Source organism: Piliocolobus tephrosceles, chromosome 1, assembly GCF_002776525.5.
Source record: "Piliocolobus tephrosceles isolate RC106 chromosome 1, ASM277652v3, whole genome shotgun sequence".
Classification (NCBI taxonomy): Eukaryota; Metazoa; Chordata; class Mammalia; order Primates; family Cercopithecidae; genus Piliocolobus; species Piliocolobus tephrosceles.
The window spans coordinates 111,598,123-111,613,390 of record NC_045434.1 but is presented as its reverse complement, the minus strand read 5'-3'; the positions used below and the strand labels follow the sequence as shown (position 1 = coordinate 111,613,390).

The following is a 15,268-nucleotide window of genomic DNA, read 5'->3' as shown; positions in this document are numbered from 1 at the left end:
ATGAAATATTTGGATTATTTGTGCATTACAGTTGCTTCTGTCAGTTCTGTTCCCTTTTACTCTAAACAAAAGATAGTTTTCAGTCATGTCATATATAAATACTGCGTAATTTAATATTAGCATCAAAATGGCTTTTTGCTGCCCTACTTTCAAATAAGTAGAGGGAAACGTACCACAGGCCAAAATTAGAACACTGAGATTGGGCACAGTGGCCTATGCCTGTAATCTCAGCATTTTGGGATCGCTTGAACTCAGGAGTTTGATACTAGCCTGGGCAACATGGTGAAACTCCATCTCTACTAAAAATACAAAAATTAGCTGGTGTGGTGATGTGCGCCTGTGGTCCCCTCCTCCAGAGGCTGAGGGGGAAGGATTGCTTGAGCCCTGGGGCGGGGCAGAGGTTGCGGTGAGCGGAGATCATGCCACTGCACTCCAGCCTGGGTGACAGAGCAAGACACTGTCTCAGAAAACAAACAAACAAAAACCATTGAGGCAGCCAGAGGATGATCCCTGTCCTTGCTCACAAGTGACTGCTCCCTTAAGCATTCAAAGCCAAGGAAGGAACTCTATGTACTTCTCCCCCTTTAAGTGATAACATTTTGAGGAGAGCTGCTTAGCTGAGTGAGCTGCCTTTTTTTTTAAAAAAAAAAAACTCAAACCAACCCTTCCTTAGATGATTTATGAATGTAAAATGCCTATTAACTTTCTGCTTTATGGTTTATGATGCTTGTAAAATGATAGAATTATTGTCTATGTATGTAATTGATGAAGGATGTGAAACTCAGAACAAACCATTTGGTTGTTAGGGCCTTTAAAAAACATCTCCCCCTCTGTCATTACATATTTTACCCTCTAGAAATATTTAATGAAACAGTAACTGATATTGGGAGGGACACATAGGTTGCTTCAAAGATAAATGGTAAGGTTTAATTTTTGATGCTGGACAATAGGTACATAGATATTTTTGTTATACATTTGTTGTAAGTATTCCCTTTTATGTATACAATATTTATTTAATAAAAAACAACCTAAAGTTTTAAAGGCAAAAAAGGTAATTTTCATGTCCTTAAAGCCAATTCCATTCAGTTTTTTTGTGTTTTTTTTTTTTTTTTTTTTTGGTGGCAAGGAAAAGAAAACTCATTCAAACTAGGACCAAAAGTTGGTGGGTTAATAGGTTATTGTTAGACTATAGAAAGGTGTATGCGGGAATACAGGAAGAGTTGGAGAATCAGGCCGCAGGAACTGAGGCAGCTCTTAGACTGGCCAGACTGTTGTCTCTTTTTTGTCTGTTTTTGCCTCTTGCTGGCTTCACTGTTTCTGCCTTTATTTTATTTTATTTATTTTATTTTTTTGCTTTCTTACCTTTTCTTGTTCCCCTCTTTCTCTTTCCTTGGTCCCACCCATTTGTGTTTTTGTTTGTGTGTTTGTTTGTCTTTTGTTTTTTAAACTGGGGCAACAACCTTTGTTGTAAAACAAAGGTGCCCTTCCCCCATTCACTCTCTGTTTCCTCACTTACTTGATGTCTCTTTTTTTGTGAACTGTCTCCTTTAAGTCTCACTGCACATTTGTCTGTTCTCTTCTCTCCAGACCAACCTTCCTCTGAATCTCTTCCTTTGTGACCTTGTTGTGCATGAAGCTCTATTATGGTAGCCTAGGTTTTTTTCACATGTATCTCCTAGTGCAGATTCCTCAGATAATCCAGTTGGTCCTGCTCATCTTTTGGAGCTAGGTCACTTAGGCCCCCAACAGTCTGTGACTGGGTGACTCCTGTGTTAGGCATTTACTCTCAATTCAGTCACAGGAAAGGATGTGGCCTAGATCGTGTGGGCCATTCCTCACTGAGGTAGTGAAGTAGGGATTTTTATAGAAGAGATTATGGGCAGGCAGGTGTTCTGAAATTCTAATATGTCAGTTAAGTTTTATCAAAATTTTCTCATATGCTCTTTAAGCTTTTTTGATAATTGGTATGTGATTGCTTCCTAGAACAATCTTTTTCAAAGAAAAGACCATTAGCTCTCTTCCAGTTTCAACTCACTGCCTTCTTTTATCCTTAAGATATTCATTCGTAGCCAGGCACGGTGGCTCATGCCTGTAATCCTAGCACTTCGGGAGGCCGAGGCTGGTGGATCATGAGATCAGGAGTTCAAGACAAGCCTGGCCAAGATGGTGAAACCCCGTCTCTACTAAAACTACAAAAAAAAATAGGACGGGCGTGGTGGCAGGCGCCTGTAATCCCAGCTACTTGGGAGGCTGAGACAGGAGAATCACTTGAACCCGGGCAGCAGAAGTTGCAGTGAGTCGAGATTGTGCCACTGGGTGACAGAGTGAGACTCTGTCTCAAAAAAAAAAAAAAAAAACACACACTCATTGATGATCTCCCTGAACAAATAATAAATGAGTGCTCACTATGTTTTATATACTCTTCTAGGGGTTAGGGATAGAATGAGATGATGAGTGCAAGGGAACTAGGACAAGGGTTTGAGAGTAAGGCTAGAAGGGAGTGAGGTTAGTGAGTGAGTCCAAATTTATTGTCAGTACAGTCATGGGATAACAGTTGAAGGGCCAAGAGTGGGTGTGAGGCCGAATAAAGATAGCATAGGAATGGACATCTTCTGTTTCTGTTAACTACCCACATTGAAGATTCCATCCATTGCATCTGGCATCGTAATTCATGTGATTAAGCAACCACTGAATATTATAGAAACTCAAGCCATTCATCTCACAGATAGTCATTAAGTGTCTGCTCTGTCCTAGATTTTGCTCTAGATTGGCGGGAGGTGCACAAAAAGAAATCACAATTTTGTGATTTCAAGGATTGTGCTTTGAGTTTAGGGCTAGTGGAGTCCTAAACAGGCACAAACCAGAATAATTACGATAATTTGACCAAGTACTAATGTAATAGTGTTTGACATTACCCTGTAAAGTCAGGTTGAGCCTGGTCAGGGTGCCTTGAGGGAGAATAACATAGATACGGAAGAGTTTTCAGGTTGTGACAGAAAGGGTTTCATTACTATTTTAATCAAAATCAGGAAAACCAATTAGCAACTTACGAGAAGCAAGGAGATTAGGAGTTAGGAAGAGAGTCAAATAATTTTTTTACAGTAGCCAGAGCTGGGTAGAGATAAAATGAGGTGAGGTGGCTGGGAAGGACAGTTTGGGAGCTAGTTTTGGAAGTTAACCTCTTGAACTGATGTGCAAAGGGAGTAATCTGTCAGCCACCAGGGTGGAAGTGATAACTGTTCAGAATGAATGAGGTGGGCTTCCGCAAGGAGTTGAAGTCTGAGTTGAATAGGAGTTTCACGGATGTTTATAGCATGTATAGAGGCTTGTCATGTTTAGAGGGATAGTGGGCTGGCTGAAAAACTGTTTTGAGATTGTAGGCTAAGGAAACTTGATAATTTCACAAGAAAAATAGATCTCTAACTTCTCCCACCAGACCATAAAGTCCATAAACTTATTTGTATTTGAAGTCACAATTTTCAGCATTTTCAGGCATGTAGGAGACATGTTTGTTAAAAAAATTTTTTTTATTTCCTCAGTGCTGTTTTTCCTATCTGTTATTCTTCTAGCCTTTTCTTTTATTGAACTAAGAAGCAACTGGTTTTTAAATTAAGTGTAGTACCTTGAAAAGCCATTTGAATGAAATGTCATTTTGTTTGTTTGTTTGTTTGAGACGGTGTTTTGCTCTTGTTGCCCAGGCCAGAGTGCAATGGTGTGGTCTTGGCTCAGTGCAACCTCCACCTCCTGGATTCAAGCGATTCTCCTGCCTCAGCCTCCTGAATAGCTGGGATTACAGGTGTCTGCCACCACATCTGGCTAATTTTTTGTATTTTTAGTAGAGATGAGGTTTCACTCTGTTGGCCAGGCTGGTCTTGAACTCCTGACCTCAGGTGATCCACCCACCTCAGCCTCCCAAAGTGCTGGCATTACAGGCATGAGCCACCGCACCCGGCCTAAAATGTCATTTTTAACCTTACTCTGAAATTTTAGAGTTACATACTTATACCTGTTACTAAAAGGAATCAACCAGGAGCAGTAGGTACTCCTATTGGAAATAGCATGGGCTTTCTCCTACGATCTTTAGTTGTAGATGCTCACAATTCTTTTTTCTTTCCTGTTGTAAATGAAAGGCAAGAATAAGTTAGCAAAAAAATCAATTTTATTTGCTGATCAAGCTTTCAGCCTGCTGTGAGAGAGGGGCTGTCTGCGCCTATTCTGGTCACGTGTTCCTATATGTCTGATAACGGGGCCTGGTAGAAGAGAGAGTGTTGGTCTAGCACTGACTAGAAGGTTATCTAAAAATAGTGCCATACTGGGACTTGACTGTCCAGACCTCTGAAAGAGGGACTATACTCTAATTATAATCCTGCTACTAAAAATTTTAAGATTTCTCTATAGAAACCAGTATTTAACAGGAAGAGGAGATGTTTCAGGTACCCTTGGAATAACCGCTATCTCAGGTGGTAGTGGTACAGAGAGACCTGTGAGAAAGCTTCAAGGAAAAGCTATAGAGCTGTAAATGGATGAAAAGGAGAGGTGATAGTAGACAGGAATATCTGGGACTGAAAATACATTTAAAGAAGAGAGTGTTTTTGTTCTTCAGGATAGGGTGAAGAAAACGACTAATGCTTTGATATATTATAGTTTGCTGTAAATTTCAGGTTATAAGTTACAGTTTAAGTGTGTGAATCCAGATTCTGTCTAGGATTTTATTATTATGAAACCACTGCTAAATAGTTAGACCATTTTTACTGGAATTTTGAACCAACATCAGTATCCAAGTTGTTATTACTAAATGAAACTTTGCGAGGCCTTAACATTACTTGGTGATATTCTCAACATTGAAAACAGCATTCATAAATAATAACTAGCTAACATTTATGGAACATTTACTGTGTGCCAGGCACTGTTTTAAGCATTTTCTATTGACCCCCATTCAAATGAGGAAATTCATTGTGCTTGAAGGCACAGAAATAGAAATTCGCATAATATGTATCTTCTTTGGACTGGCTTTAGTCAAATGAAAGAGAAAAAAGAGAAGGCCTCAGGGGATAGTGTTTTTTTTTTTGAGAATTAGCCATCTGTCAGGGTTAATTTTTAAAATCAGTCTGTATGTGAGCTGAATGAGTTTGCTCATATATGATGATGGTTTATTTGTTTTAGCAGTTCCAAATTCCAATCACTTTAGGCCTTGTTTAAAAATTACCTTGCAAAGAAATTATCACCATCTCTCACTTTGCATACCCATAATGTAATACATGTTATTGAGGGATGGAGAGCATATGCTCTGGTACCTGCTCAGACATCATTTTAAAAATTCAATTAAGAACATGTGGCTGGGTGTAGTGGCTTGCCCCTGTAATCCCAGCACTTTGGGAGGTGAGGCGGGAGGATTGCTTGAGCTCAGGAGTTTGAGGCCAGCCTGGGCAACATAGTGAGACTTCATCTCTACTAAAAAAAAAAAAAAAAATTAGCCAGGCACGATGGTGTGCACCTGTAGTCCTAGCTACGCCCAGCTACTCAGGAGGCTGAGGGAGGAGGATTGCTTGAGCCCGGGAGATTGAGACCGCAGTGAACTGTGATTGTGCCACTACACTCCAACCTGGGTGACAGAGTAAGACTCTGTCTCAAAACAAAAAACAAACAAAAAACCCATGTTTAGGTAAATACAGTGATTCTACATTAGAGTACATGTTGGCGAATTTTTTTTTTTTATATGGAGTCTCGTTCAGTCATCCAGGCTGGAGTACAATGGCGCGATCTCGGCTTACTGCAAGCTCTGCCTCCCGGGTTCACGGCATTCTCCTGCCTCAACCTCCTGAGTAGCTGGGACTACAGGTGCCCGCCAGCATGCCTGGCTAATTTTTTTTATATTTTTAGTAGAGACGGGGTTTCACCGTGTTAGCCAGGTTGGTGTCGATTTCCTGACCTTGTGATCTGCCCGTCTCGGCCTCCCCAAGTGCTGGGATTATAGGCGTGAGCCACCGTGCCCGGCTCCATATTGGTGAATTTTTTTTTGGTTTAACAGTGTTGATGATTATGTATTCAAATTGTAGATAAACACAGATAATTTTCTTTTTCTTTTTGCTGGGACAAGGTCTTGCTCTGTGCCCAGGTTTGAGTGTAGTAGCACACTTGTAACTCACTGCAACCTTGAATTCCTGGGCTCAAGAGATTTTCCCAAGTAGCTGAGATTACAGGTGTGTGCTACTAGGCTTAGCTAATTTTTTGTGTTATTCTTGTTTTGTTTTGTTGGTTTGTTTTTTTTTTTTTTTTGGTTGAGATGAGGTTTGCCTATGTTGCCTAGACTGGTCTTGAACTCATGGCCTCAAGTGATCTTCCTGCCTTGGCCTCCCAGAGTGGTGGGGTTATAGGTGTGAACCAACCATGCCCTGTCCCCAGATAGTTTTCTAAATTAATCCTCTTCCTTTATTCTCTGCAGATTGCCTTGCCTCTTTTATTGAGAATGAGACTAACATGGCTTCCTTCCTCCTTTTATTCTCAAAAATCTCTATCACTTCACCTCTCATCCTTTTTTCCTACTTATATAGGATATCTTTTAAAGGACAAAGCTTTTATGTTGAATGGATCCTATTCCCTCCTGTTTCTGGGACCTTTCCAACTTTTTCTCCCCTGTATATCCTAACACCCTGCGCAGTTCCATCCCTTCGGCATACGGAGTCCTCTTCAGTTCCTCCCTTTCCAAGCCATAGATATTGTCTTTGCAATATCCTTTGCATCTTCCCATTCTTTGTATTTCAACTATCACTTCCCTGGTGTATTGAAGATGGGCAACTGAATCTCCCCTTAAACTTGTGATAAATTTTTGAAAAAAGAGATAAAAGATGCAGAAAAAATTAGGAAGTTCCAAACACCACGTGTGTTGTGGGGTAGGGAGATGGAACCTAGGAAGCAGCTTGGGGAAAACGCAACAGTGAGATGTTATGAAAAGGGAGCTTACTGCTAGAACAATGGAGCACAGAGAATTGAGGTAAAAGTGAAGATCCCAGATCTAATAAGAAAGGGTTATAGAAAGTGTTTCAATAATTTGGAGAATTGTTAGATAAACTGATGGTTTTAAAAATAGTGCCACTTGGGACAGGCGCCTGTAATCCCAGCTACTTGGGAGGCCGAGGCAGGAGAATTGCTTGAACCCGGGAGACAGAGGTTGCAGTGAACTGAGTTTGCACCATTGCACTCCAGTCTGGGCAATGGAGCAAGACTATTAAAGAAAAAAAAAAAGTGCCGCTTGGAAATGATGAGAAGGGAGAGGGGCTTTGAGCTGGAAGCTTCAGAAAATCACAGCAGTAACATATAATAGGTGCAACATCAGGCTCAGACATGTGAAGGATAGAAAGGATTAATTTGAGAAATGCGTAAGAAGAAAGAAGATTTTGTTGCAGCTTGGTAAGGAGAGAAGAGAAGTGAGTGGGTTCCAGATGACTCTTATATTTCATACTTGGAAGATGGATAAGATGGTGGCACCCTTCATGGTGATCTAGAAGCCAAGTGGGTCAAAGACTTTTGGTATAAAGTGATTCACTCTTTATTTGTATAAGATGCCCCCCGGAACACCCACTGAAACAAATCCGTATTTAGTTCTGTGGGCAGTTAGAAGTGCCTTTTTTTTTTTTTTTTAAAGACAGAGTCTCGATCTGTTGCCCAGGGTGGAGTGCCATGGTGTGATCTTGGCTCACTGCAACCTCTGCCTCCCGGGTTCAAGTGATTCTCATACCTCAGCCTCTTAAGTAGCTGGGATTACAGGTGCCCACCACCACGCCTGGCTAATTTTTTGTATTTTTAGTAGAAACAGAGTTTCACCATGTTGGCCATGGCTGGTCTCGACCTCCTGACCTCAGGTGATCCACCAGCCTCGGCCTCCCAAAGTGCTGGGATTATAGGCGTGAGCCACTGTGCCCTGCCAAGGTGCAAGAGACGGAACTGGAAGCTAGGAAGAAGATGTTAGTGTGGTAATAAAGGGAAAGGCAAACTGACATTTTCTCAGGGAGCCTTGGAAAAATGTGAGAGAGGTAGGGCAACAGAGGGTTTTTTTTTTTAATCAGCACATCCATAGGCTAGGATTAATGAGATAGGTAGACATTGATTCTGAGATTAATAGATTTATTATTTCATTCAAGATAATCTCACATGAATGATGGAAATGTGGTTTTCAATATATAAAAGAATAGTACACATTGATTTATTAATCTCAACTTTTCTTAATTTAGTAGCTCTTGTTAATATGGATAATCTGGGAATTTTGTCTTTTAAACAATTTAAAATATAACTGGTATGCATTTGTATTTTCTTCCCCAGAGTAGAATCATTGGTTTTTTTAGATATGAATGAGAGGATTCACCTTTTTATAACAGCATCGTAAGAAAGTCCTATGTGCTACTTGAATATTAACTATGTAGTACTACCTGATTATCGATTATATAATAAGACAAGGTCATATATAAATGTACCTTTTGATTCTGTAAGAATGTAGTTGTCTAGAATTTTTATATTTGGATTTTAATTAACTTTTGGTTAGTAAAGTTGAGAAATATTTAGTAAAGAATCATGGTTACTAAATATTTTTCATTGTTTAGTAATATTTATTTGAGTAGATAATTTATGTCATGACCAATTTAAGGCCCTGGGAATGCAGGGATGAATAAGCCTTCATGGAGCTTATATTTTAGTGCGGAAGGTAAGAAATGAGCTAATCTGTCATGTGAGGAAGTGGTAAGTGCTATGAAAAAATATAACAGAATAAGGGGAGAGACTGTGACGAGGTGAGAACTATTTAGATAGATTAGTCAGAAAAAGCTGTTCCTGTGAAAAAGAAAATCTTGCAAAACTTATTTCAGGTAACAGTAAACTTAAAGACAGGAAGACCGAGTCAGGACCTAACTCAGTAAGAACCGGTTTGGTATGTTGGAGGAAAAGCAAGAATGCTGGTCTGACAAGAGCAGGGAGGACAAAGTGGAGAGTAACAAGAGGTAAGGGTGAAGAGGTAGGCAGGGGCCAGAGTATATTGCACAAAAATGCTCATGGATTTTGAGTATAACTGGAGATCGTGTGACAGGGTCTAATATACATTTTACAAAGTTTATTCTACCTACTGACTGGCAAACTGGCTGTAGAAAAGGCAAGGTCTGAAGCACTGGACTATTTAGGAAGCTTTTGCAGTGACCTAGGCCTATGGTGTTCAATGTTCAGGAACAAACTGTTAAAACTATTACATTAACTATTTATATTGCTTTATTTAAAAAATTAAGCTTTACTAATATTTAATATACAGATTGGTACTGGCATCCTTGTCTTATCTGCATATTAGTCACGTGTCACTTAACATTTTTGACTTGAGCAACTGGTGAATGTTGGTGCCATTTACAGGAATGAGAAGACTGAGGGAGGAGCAGGGTTTGTTTTGAGGTGAGAGTGAGTTGGGGAATCAGTATCTCAGTTTTGAGCATTTTAGGTTTGTGAAATCTAAATACCTGCTAGAAATCTAATATCAGGTAGATGGTTTAGATATATGAATCTGGAACCAAGGTTAGAAGCCAAGATTAGAGATCTAAATTTGGAAATCAGTAGTATAGAGGCAGTAAACACCAGCTTTGGAGCCAAACTGTGAATGCAGATTTCAGTTCTGCCACTTACTAACTGTGTAATTGTAGGCAAGTTACTTGACATCTGTCTGCATCATTAATCTCATCTGTAAAATGGGGATGATAATGTCTACCTCATAGGGTTATTGTGAGGATTAGATTAGTTGTTACAGGCCGGGCGCAGTGGCTCAAGCCTGTAATCCCAGCACTTTGGGAGGCCGAGACGGGCGGATCACGAAGTCAGGAGATCGAGACCATCCTGGCTAACACGGTGAAACCCCGTCTCTACTAAAAAATACAAAAAACTAGCCGGGCGAGGTGGTGGGCGCCTGTAGTCCCAGCTACTCAGGAGGCTGAGGCAGGAGAATGGCGTAAACCCAGGAGGCGGAGCTTGCAGTGAGCTGAGATCTGGCCACTGCACTCCAGCCTGGGCGACAGAGCGAGACTCCGTCTCAAAAAAAAAAAAAGATTAGTTGTTACAAACAAAGTGGTTAGAACAGCATGCCCGAGGTTACTCACTAGATGTTACCTGTTATGATTGGTTTATGAATAGTATTTAAGCCGTGAGATTAGGGCCGGGTGTGGTGGCTCATTTCTGTAATCCCAGCACTTTGGGAGGCCGAGGCAGGTGGATTGCTTGAGCCCAGGAGTTCGAGAGCAGCCTGGTGAACATGGTGAAACCCCGTCTCTACTAAAAATACAAAAATTAGCCAGATGTGGTGGCACGTGCTTGTAGTCCCAGCTACTCAGGAGGCTGAGGCAGGAGAATCACTTGAACCTGGGAGGTAGATGTTGCAGTGAGCCAAGATTGCGCCACTGCACTCCAGCCTGGGTGACGGAGCAAGAGTCTGTCTCCAAAAAATAAAGGCGATGAGATTAGATAACTTAGAGAATGAGTTTAGATAGGGGAAAGGGCCAAGGAGGGAGCCCTGAAGCAATACAACCTTTAGAATTCAGAAACTGGGCCAGGTGCGGTGGCTCACGCCTGTAATACCAGCATTTTGGGAGGCTGAGGCAGGCAGATCACCGAGGTCAGGAGTTTGTGACCAGCCTGGCTAACATGGCGAAACCCTATCTCTACTAAAAATACAAAAATTAGCCGGGTGTTAAGGTGGGAGCCTGTAATCCCAGCTACTCAGGAGGCTGAAACAGGAGAATTGCTTGAACCTGGGAGGCGGAGGTTGCGGTGAGCCGAGATTGTACCATTGCACTCCAGTCTGGGCTACAGAGTGGGACTCCATCTCAAAAAAAAGAAAAGAAAAGAAAAAAAAAGGATTCAGAAACTGGAGAGAGGAGATTGAGGAGTGAAGTAGGAATCAAACCTGAAGGGTGTGTTGGCTAGAAGCCTGCCTAGTGAAGAAAATATTTCAACTTAGACAAATTCTGCTTAAGAGGCTAAGATGAGCAGCAAGAATTGACCAACTGGGTTTGTCAAGATGGAAGTTTTTGGAGACCTTGAGAAGTGGTTTCAGTAGAGTGGTGGGGATGAAAGCCTGATTAGCATAGCTGAAGGACAGAATTGAATGTACAAAATTGGAGGCAGTTGAGTATAGATGGCACATTAGAGGAGTTTTGCTGCAAAGAGGGATAGAGAAAATGGAGTGGTAGCTAGAAGAAAATGTGTGGGGTCAAGGAAAGTTAGGGGTGTGTATGTGTGTTGATTTAAAGATGGAAAATAGTATAGTAAGCTTGTATGCTGATGAGAATGACCCAGTGGAAAGAAAAAATTGATCATATTTGAGACGTGGGAAATATCATGGGAAATTGCAGCAGCCATGACCTTGAGTAGGTAAAATGAAGGTGCACAAGGGGAGAAGTTGATTTTAAAACATGGGCAGAGACTTTTCATCCGTTGATGAAGGTACAGAATATTAATGGAGGTACAGATAGACTGGTAGATGTGGTTGTGGGAAAATGAGGTAGTTTTTTCTGATTGCTTTAATTTTTATGGAAAAGTAGGGCAGGATCATCAGCTGAGAGTCAGAAGTGGGAAGGGGTTTATAAAATTTGAGAGAGAGGAGGTGGTGTGATATAGGGATCTTGAAAGATAGCAAAATGAGTTGACTAGGGAAGATCTAGCAGGTGGCTTTGTCAAGGAGGTCAGAAGGCCAGCTTGACATTTGTGGTCATTTGTTTAAAGTGATTCCAGCTGGCTAAGGAGGGCAGGGTGGTCTTGAGGTGGTATATGGTGAGAAATTGATAGAACAGTGCCTTCTCTACTTCTATTTAAAACATCTTTAGTTCTGTGACTGATAGGATTGCCCTCAGAACATTTCTCTTGTATGGGCAGGCAGCAACAGAGGAATTAATAAAAATGAATAGACCAAAAAATAATCATTTCATTTTTGCCCATATTCAGTGTTTATGTCATGTTTTATGTAGTGAATGAGTTCCTCCAAAAGTTTATGTTACCATCTGTCCTTGGATATGCCTATTTTACACAAACGATACCAAGCAAGCCCTAGGACACTGTCAATAAATTATACTTGGTTGCTGAGTTATGTAAAGAAAGTAAAATGCTATAGTGGAGAAGCTCCATACATTTTCTCGATAGACATGAAAGCCTCACCAAAATTTTCCCTAGGACCTGTGGTTTCCATCAATCTAGAGTTATCATTCATGTTGATATTATACTTTTATGTTGATTACCGAGAAATTCAAAGTCTGGTTTTCTTTTCTTTCAGGTGCTGGAGAATCTGGTAAAAGCACCATTGTGAAACAGATGAAGTAAGTTGGAATGTGGCATTTTGTTAGACTAGGATTTCTCCTAATGCATATAAAATTCATAGTATCTTTTCATTTTAGGTCCACACTGTTGACTTGTGGTTTTCTTTGTTTTAAAGAATCATTCATGAGGATGGCTATTCAGAGGATGAATGTAAACAATATAAAGTAGTTGTCTACAGCAATACTATACAGTCCATCATTGCAATCATAAGAGCCATGGGACGGCTAAAGATTGACTTTGGGGAAGCTGTCAGGGCAGTAAGTGTTTCTCATTTCCTCTTCACTTGCTCTTATTCAGCAGATACAGTTTTAAGTTAGGCAAAATTTTTGCTTCATGTTTTAGGGAAATGAATTTAAGCAACAAGATAAAATGTAGTAAAGTACTTTGTGCTCATTTGAGAAGTGTTAGCAATCTACTTTAGAAGGTGTTAGATGTAACCACCCCAAGAGGAGTCTAGGAAATGGGATTCTGTGGATGCATCATAGGTTTCTGGGATAACTGTTCTATTCAGTTGCCTTTTTTTTTTTTTTTTTTTTAACAGCACTCTTGACTTTTATAGTAGTTGATAATAGTACATTAAAATAATAATCTAAGAGAAAGGTTGCCATGATATGTAGCTCTGCTTTCTGAGGTGTACAGATTAAAGGCCAAAATCAGTCTTGCCGAATAAATTCTGTAAGGACATGAGCACTAAGTCCAAATTCTTGAATATCTAAGTCAGATATTCAAGAATACTGTATACTACATGGAACCTTAGGCTATAGAATTGGCATATACCATGCCCTAGTATAATTCTTTAATGCCTTGCACATGTCAGCTATTTAAAAAGTTGTATTATTATTATAATACTTAGTGGACCCTGAAGATCTAGTTTATAAAATTAGAGCATGTATAATTAGGATGTTTTATGCCATTGGGGAAGGGGCCAAAATGAAGGCAGAAGATCTTTGATATTACTATCAGTTAAATTCCAGAAAAGGCTGGGAAATTATAGAATTATTTCCTACATCTAAGGGACTCACTGGCTGTGTTCAGAGTGTCATACTTACATGCCATGGCAAAATAAAAGGAGGTGATTTGGGAAGTCTGCCTGGAAAGGCGAAACCTATATGTCTATGAAGTCGCTTAGGAACTCTTATAAGCCACTTCCAACTTACTAAATGTGAATTTATATTTGATAAAAAGATAGGAAATTGTTGAGGGGAAATACTGAAAGGGTGGTCACAGTTGGATAGTGTTAGACTGGAAAGTGTCTTAGAAATGGCATAAAGGAAGAAGAGCTAGATTAGGGATTGTAAAATGAGAGATGAGTATCACAAAATAAGAGAAAATATGTGAATGTGACTTTCATATTTTTGTAAAATATATCACATAGAAACTATTTTTCTATGCATCCGCGTGGGGAAGTTTGGCAGTCAAGCAAAAAAAAGCGTTTATCCTTGTCTTACCCTTTCCTATTCCTTCTCCCACCTCCTGCTTTTCTTTCCTTCTTTTCCTCTTTTTCTTCTTCATACCAGCTCTATCTGTGGTCTTATTTTCTTTTTCCCATTTCTCATTTCTCCCTGTTACCTAACTCTACTTCTCTGTTGTATTTGTTGTATCTGATAACTGGTCAGTAGTACTGTATTTATTCTCTTCCCTCCCCTCTCTCTGTTGGCTTTTTCTCCATCTCAGTTACTGATTCTTTTAGTTTGTCCCTTTTCTCTTTCCCTCTTTAATGTTATTCCCCACTGTCTGTCTTCCTTTATTTATCTCCCTACCCTTTCATTTCTTTTTTTTTTTTGAGACGGACTCTCTCCCTGTCACCCAGGCTGGAGTGCAATGGCGCAATCTCGGCTTACTGTAACCTCCGCCTCCCGGATTCAAGTGATTCTCCTGCCTCAGCCTCCTGAGCATCTGAGATTATAGCTAATTTTTGTATTTTTAGTAGAGATGGAGTTTCACCATGTTGGCAGGCTGGTCTCGAACTCCTGACCTCGTAATCCGCCCGCTTCAGTCTCCCAAAGTGCTGGGATTACAGGCGTGAGCCACGGCACCCAACCCCATTTCTTTCCGTTACCAAATCAGTTGTCATTAATCTTTGTGTCCTAACACTCCTGTGTCACCAGATGCAGTTGACGTCATTAATCCCTGTCAGGCCTCCTAAATCATTCAGCTTTCTGGTGTCCACATAACCTAATCTATAATCCTGTATTATAATTTTTAAATGTTTATTTTTTTCCCCCATGTGTAAGGTTTTATGTTTATAGCTCCTCTCTTGTTGTCCTCTAGTGTTTTTGTTTGTTTGTTTTTTGAGACAGAGTTTTGCTCTTGTCACCCAGGCTAGAGTGTAACGGCACAATCCTGGCTCATTGCAACCTCTGCCTCCTGGGTTCAAGCGATTCTCCTACGTCAGCCTCCCGAGTAGCTGGGATTACAGGCACCCGCCACTATGCCTGGCTAATTTTTGTATTTTTAGTAGAAACGGGGTTTCATCATGTTGGCCAGGCTGGTCTTGAATTCCTGGCCAGGCTGGTCTTGAATTCCTGACTTCAGGTGATACACTTGCCTCATCCTCCCCAAGTGCTGGGATTACAGGCGTGATTCACTGTGCCCGGCCTCTACTCTAGTTTTTATAGTTGGTTAGAGAGTGTGAATGAAAAAAAAGAAATAGAGCTGGGTGTGGAATAGGTTACTTTTTCACATCTGCTTAAGTGTGGGGGGTGAAGTTTATTATTAAGAGGGGCCTCTTCTTTTTTTTTTTTTTTTGAGATGGAGTTTCGCTCTTGTTGCCCAGGCTGGAGTGCAATGGTGTGGCCTCGGCTCACTGCAACCTCTGCCTCCTGGGTTCAAGCGATTCTCCTGCCTCAGCCTCCTGAGTAGCTGGGATTACAGGCATGCACCACCATGCCCACCTAATTTTTTTGTATTTTTAGTACAGATGGGGGTTTCTCCGTGTTGG

The 15,268-nt window shown here is 40.6% G+C and overlaps 1 protein-coding gene across 1 annotated transcript in view; it reads left to right on the top strand.

The window, feature by feature from the left end:
• Positions 1-15,268, top strand: part of GNAI3 (G protein subunit alpha i3) — a 46,411-nt gene that overhangs the window by 14,572 nt on the left and 16,571 nt on the right. Inside the window, exons 2-3 of the mRNA XM_023232689.3 lie at positions 12,284-12,326; positions 12,443-12,584. Of these exons, the coding sequence (XP_023088457.1) occupies positions 12,284-12,326; positions 12,443-12,584 (185 nt within the window). The remainder of the gene's footprint in view (positions 1-12,283; positions 12,327-12,442; positions 12,585-15,268) is intronic.